This window comes from Anneissia japonica, unplaced genomic scaffold, assembly GCF_011630105.1.
Source record: "Anneissia japonica isolate Jap-2015-1 unplaced genomic scaffold, ASM1163010v1 scaffold287896_len759773_cov187, whole genome shotgun sequence".
NCBI lineage: Eukaryota > Metazoa > Echinodermata > Crinoidea > Comatulida > Comatulidae > Anneissia > Anneissia japonica.
The window spans coordinates 313,977-319,280 of NW_022739421.1; the positions used below are offsets into that span (position 1 = coordinate 313,977).

The window sequence follows — 5,304 nt, forward strand, 5'->3', positions numbered from 1 at the left end:
ATGGGTTGATGGGATGGTGTTTCTGAATGACCTTACAAAATTACTTCCGGAATAGTTTCGTTACATGGTATTCGACATGAGCTAAAATTTGCTCGAACGGTGGACCACCCGCTGTGTGCTTGGCGCGATTAACCGGTGAATTCACCGGAATACGGTTTGTGTTATTCGCTCGAACGGGCCCTAAAAGTTGATTATTGTTACTGTTGTCAAGCTGTTAAATTTTTATATAACATATTTTTATGAATTTTTTTTTTGTTTGGGAAAAATTGGAACTGCAGCTCCCATATACAGCACTTATTTATATAAATTTGTAAAAAATCTGGTTTACCTGGAAATTGGAATAAAATAAAATAAATAAATAAAATAATTACAATGTCCGCTAGTTGGATAATCTAAACTAAACTGCACTGTTTTGATAACTGTTAGTCATGAACTTTTGAAATGATCCAATGATACCAATCTTGAACTGCTCAAACCAATGTAAAATTGCATACTATGTGGAAAACTAAGTACTGTAATAAACCGAATTAGTCATCAAAACAAACCTGCTGTAGTGGGTACTGTATAACCTCAAAGCAAACCACTCTAGAGGTGGCAGTTTTTCCACAAAATAATAAGCCTCCGCTCGAATAAATTTTGAGTGTTTTAAACTCCTCAAACTTGTTTATTTGTTCATATTGTAAACTAACTTATTGAAAAGCCTTGGTAAATATTCAGATCCTTTCATTCTGTAAATGTCAGAATTTTGACTCGCTAGATTTGAAATGGAGTGACAGAGTCATACAAACAACGTTCTTCTGACTCATTGGTCATCGTAGTCAAAAGAAACATAATTGTACAATTCAGTAGTTTAAATATTGCATACAGAAATTGCAACAGAATGATTTGATGACAGTATTTAAGCTGAATGTGTACAATAAATCAACAACGATCCCTTAGTCAGTGCTGGATGTCTCAAGTAGCCCAAGCGATAGGCCTGGGCCTCTCAAAACACTTCATATATTTAGTCTGAATGGAAATTTAAATCAAATCAACCTTAATCTCATGAATCTATGAATCATTCAAAATGTATACGTTGTTATAAAAGTATCTTCTACACTAAACTTCATTACATTTTAGGGGATTTGATGGACACTACTTTCGACCCAGCGCAATGCACTGTGTTAGTTTCTAACATAATCTAGTATTTTTGTTTTGTTTTCCAGTTAATTTGTAAAGTATAATTAAGTTAGTTAAAGATACAGTATGTCTCATTAAGATTGTTTGATTAGTTAATTTTAAGTCATTTTTTAGGTTTCTTCTGATTTTCTAGTTACTGTAAAGTTGTGTATACACGGCCTTGTAGAATAACAACTGTTTAATACTGAAGCTGAGCCAAGTTTCTGTGTTTTAAATAAAGCATATTGGGCATGTTTACAACTTTAATACCCACTTGGCAAAATTGTGATGACATCATCTTTGGACTAATTCGGTCCATTGGTAAGGTGAGGCTCCATTTCAAAACATTCCCTTTCCACAAATATCAGAATGTTGAATTTCACCAATTCCAATTCAAACTTTAATACCTGTACACGGTGCTAATGATTATGAGATTACTCTTAATCTTATCTATTTTAAGTCAATTATTTCAAAACTCCTAAAATAAATGAAAATGGCCATTTTACAGGCTAGCGTGGAAGTCACACAAAAAATGTTTTCCCGCAGTCCCGCCTGCATTTGTAAAATGTAGTCAAGTCATTTTTTTTATGCTCCTTCATAAGAGTGGAATTTTACAAAATCATTGTAATGAAATTAATTGCCTAATTATCATCATTATTATCAAAATGGCTGTGAGATCTAACAATGCAAATGATGAGATTTAATAAATTTTACTATTTCGTAGTATTCTATCAGAAAATGATTGAATCAGGAAACGGTCATATATAAAGATTATGTTACTCATTGCCATGAGGAATCCCATTATCCACTACTACTACAGTAGTTGAATTCAGGGGTGTTCTAAAATCAATCGCTAGTTAAATTATAGAGTACTACAGTGTTACGTCACGATACCATGTGATACTAATCCATTGCTATCGTTGCAAAATGAGTTCAACCGGACGCCATTTTCTCCACTGACAAACCATTGATCCAAATTTATAATGTAATTATTAAGATGTTGTATCTTAGTTTTTCTTTGTAAATTTTAATTGATGATTAAATGTGTGTTCGATAACTAATATAATGCGAGCTCTTGTGATTTTAGTACATTTTGATGGTAAAATATTAGATTTTAAAATGCCTATTCCAGAAAGCCTATAAAGTCAATCAGGCGTAATGAACGGTAACCAACGCCTGTTGACAACAGAGTGCGCCACCTGGCGTCGTGACAACATGACTGTGGTACTCTATGGTACACAGTGTAAATCTACAGTAGCGGTGTTGAAGCCCTATCGCCCACCCATACAACAACAGGCTAAACATTACTGTAATCGAAAACAATTAATAAAAATGCCCAGATTATTCTAATAGTTTCACAAACAAGACATGTAAGTTAATATTATTAAACTAATTTATAAGTCTGGTTTGGTCTTCTATTTTGAATAATAATTTGTGTACTTGTAGTAACTTTATCTTACATCAATCATCTATACCGTGTGCAGTCATTGAGATTCAGGCTCTCACCCAACCAAGGTCAGATGCTCAAAAACTTTGCTGTGAATTCCACTTTTTTCCTTGGGCAAGGCACTTTTGTTTTCTCCACCACAAGTATAAGAAAAGTGGGTACCTGTATGTTCAAATACTAATGTGATGGTTACTGTACTTCTTCCATGTTATGCTTTATGCATTTGTTCCAAAAACCAAGGAAATAATGTGGTATGAATATCATTCTCGATGATCCAAACTACGGTACCTTTGATTGCATTCCTTTGTAAATATTTAAATTTTTACTCGATAGTATAGAGTACATTATGTAAATCAACAGAAATCACATTTATACATTTTTAGGCCTTGGAAAATTATATCTTCTTTCACAATCTAATCAAACAATATATGTACAAGCCTATGTATACATGATGGAAACTTGGTTGGTTATATCTTCTTTCACAATCTATTGACCACATTTGCAGCAAACTTTGTGCATATTTTGATGCTTTAAATTAAATATCTGATGGCTACTCTGTCCAGACTAATTTTCTTGGACAAAAAACTGTTTTATGCCCATATATAGTGATGATATGCCATATATAGTCATGATATGCCCATATTTAGGCATGTCACATGATTTTGACAAAATTTGGTAGCATGGACAGGGATTAAATTTATAAAGACTGTAAACTGTCAAAAACATTAAGACAATAAAAATATATTAATTTACTCTTATCATCACTCCTTTGGTGCCAAAACTTGAGCTTTTTCTTGCTTTCCTTTTTCTCTTCTGCCGGGGTACTTGGGAGGGGCTTGGATCCGGGATTCATGGATGCTTTAAATTAAATATCTGATGGCTACTCTGTCCAGACTAATTTTCTTGGACAAAAAACTGTTTTATGCCCATATATAGTCATGATATGCCATATATAGTCATGATATGCCCATATTTAGGCATGTCACATGATTTTGACAAAATTTGGTAGCATGGACAGGGATTAAATTTATAAAGACTGTAAACTGTCAAAAACATTAAGACAATAAAAATATATTAATTTACTCTTATCATCACTCCTTTGGTGCCAAAACTTGAGCTTTTTCTTGCTTTCCTTTTTCTCTTCTGCCGGGGTACTTGGGAGGGGCTTGGATCCGGGATTCATGTTGTTGCCTTCTAACTTTCCATCTTTTCCTAGAGTACTTGTTATCCTGAGTGGTGGTGCTGGAGGAGTTTCATTATCATCCATTCTACTTCCGTTAAACATGGAGGAGACCTCAAGTACCACAGTTCTGAAAAGTATAACATTCACAACTTGTTAATATTCAATGACCTTTAAAAGGTTCACAGTGTCATCAAATCATGCCACAGTTGTATTGTAGTATTTTAGTATTAGTTCTGAAAAAAAAAATATCCACATTATTTTGACCTCTTTGTGGTTAAAATGACTGTAAATGGCATGTTCTCTCATATAACTAAATTTTGCCAGCATTATTTGCCTAAACAATAATTTTTTTTTACATAAACTAATTATGTTACAGTGGATTTTGAGTAGTATCTTCTTTTTGTTAAAATGTAATTTGATGTTTTGGAATTGGAGTGCAATAAGTACTACAAATAAATAAGCTAAAACAATCATGTTTTCTATGCAGAATTGAAATTATACCCGCACCACCTCCCCCCGCCCCTCAAACCATCCTTCTCTGTACTATACACCTCAATAACCAGAATAAATTTTATAATTGAGAACACATTATGACATAAACCTACAAACTGAATAGTAAAATTAAAATTTGAAAGCTTATAAGCTTCCCTTCTTAAATTTAGAGTACTCCGCAGCAGTTACAGGTATAAATTTGTAGTGAAAATACAATAATAATGAACAGACTGCACACACAAACACATCAACACAAACGTTTTAGGAAACATAAAAACACCATAGTACAGTGCATGCACATACATACCTATAAACTGAACTTAAATTACTTTGCATTCCTGAGCATTTCTGATCATACAATTTAGATTTGAATTGTAACGCACTTAAGGAATGATGTGTTCACAGACCTAAAGCCACTTTGGGAATGGCGGTACAATATCCTGGCCGTAAACCAACACTAAAATAGTATTGATGACTCATTAGATGCAAGGGCAGATGTGAGAGATAACGGAATTAGCCTGCTACTGAACTGAACTAGGTAAGCTTAACTATAAACACAATAAAAAAAACTTGTTTTCTTTAACCCCCTTTTTTTAAAAGTCTGAGATAAAAATCTATATAATTTTAGTTTTAATTAATTCCTAAAAAATATCAATGGTTTTTACAAGGATTAATTGCAATCTAAGTTCCTTCCAGACAATGTTTATTGTGGAAGGTGCTAGAACCATTACTATGCATGATTCCTGAAGATGAGCGAGTAGTATGGATTAACGATGGCTTGTAATACTTTCTTCAGAGTTTGTTTGATGATACTGTTTTATGCTTTAGCTTAAATATATGTTGAAAAAGCTTTCACCGCAGGCAGAATTTCATTACTGTATATGATGGCATCAAACAACGGTAATCCTTTTACTAAAATTGTAATTTATAGTACAGTCAGTACATTTATCTAGAAAAAAAAGCTCAATTTCTTAAGATTACTAGTTACCTTTAAAATAAATGTCATAAAAAAAATGGGGAAGGG

At 33.0% G+C, this 5,304-nt stretch overlaps 1 protein-coding gene across 1 annotated transcript in view; it reads right to left on the reverse strand.

Moving 5' to 3' along the window:
- Window positions 1-4,719, reverse strand: part of LOC117117908 (serine/threonine-protein kinase PAK 1-like) — a 21,913-nt gene extending 17,194 nt beyond the window's left edge. The window contains exons 1-2 of the mRNA XM_033262388.1: window positions 4,588-4,719; window positions 3,689-3,915 (exon numbers count right to left, since the gene is read on the reverse strand). Coding sequence (XP_033118279.1) covers window positions 3,689-3,915; window positions 4,588-4,616 — 256 coding nt within the window. The 5' untranslated portion in view covers window positions 4,617-4,719. The remainder of the gene's footprint in view (window positions 1-3,688; window positions 3,916-4,587) is intronic.
- Window positions 4,720-5,304: the final 585 nt, after the last annotated feature.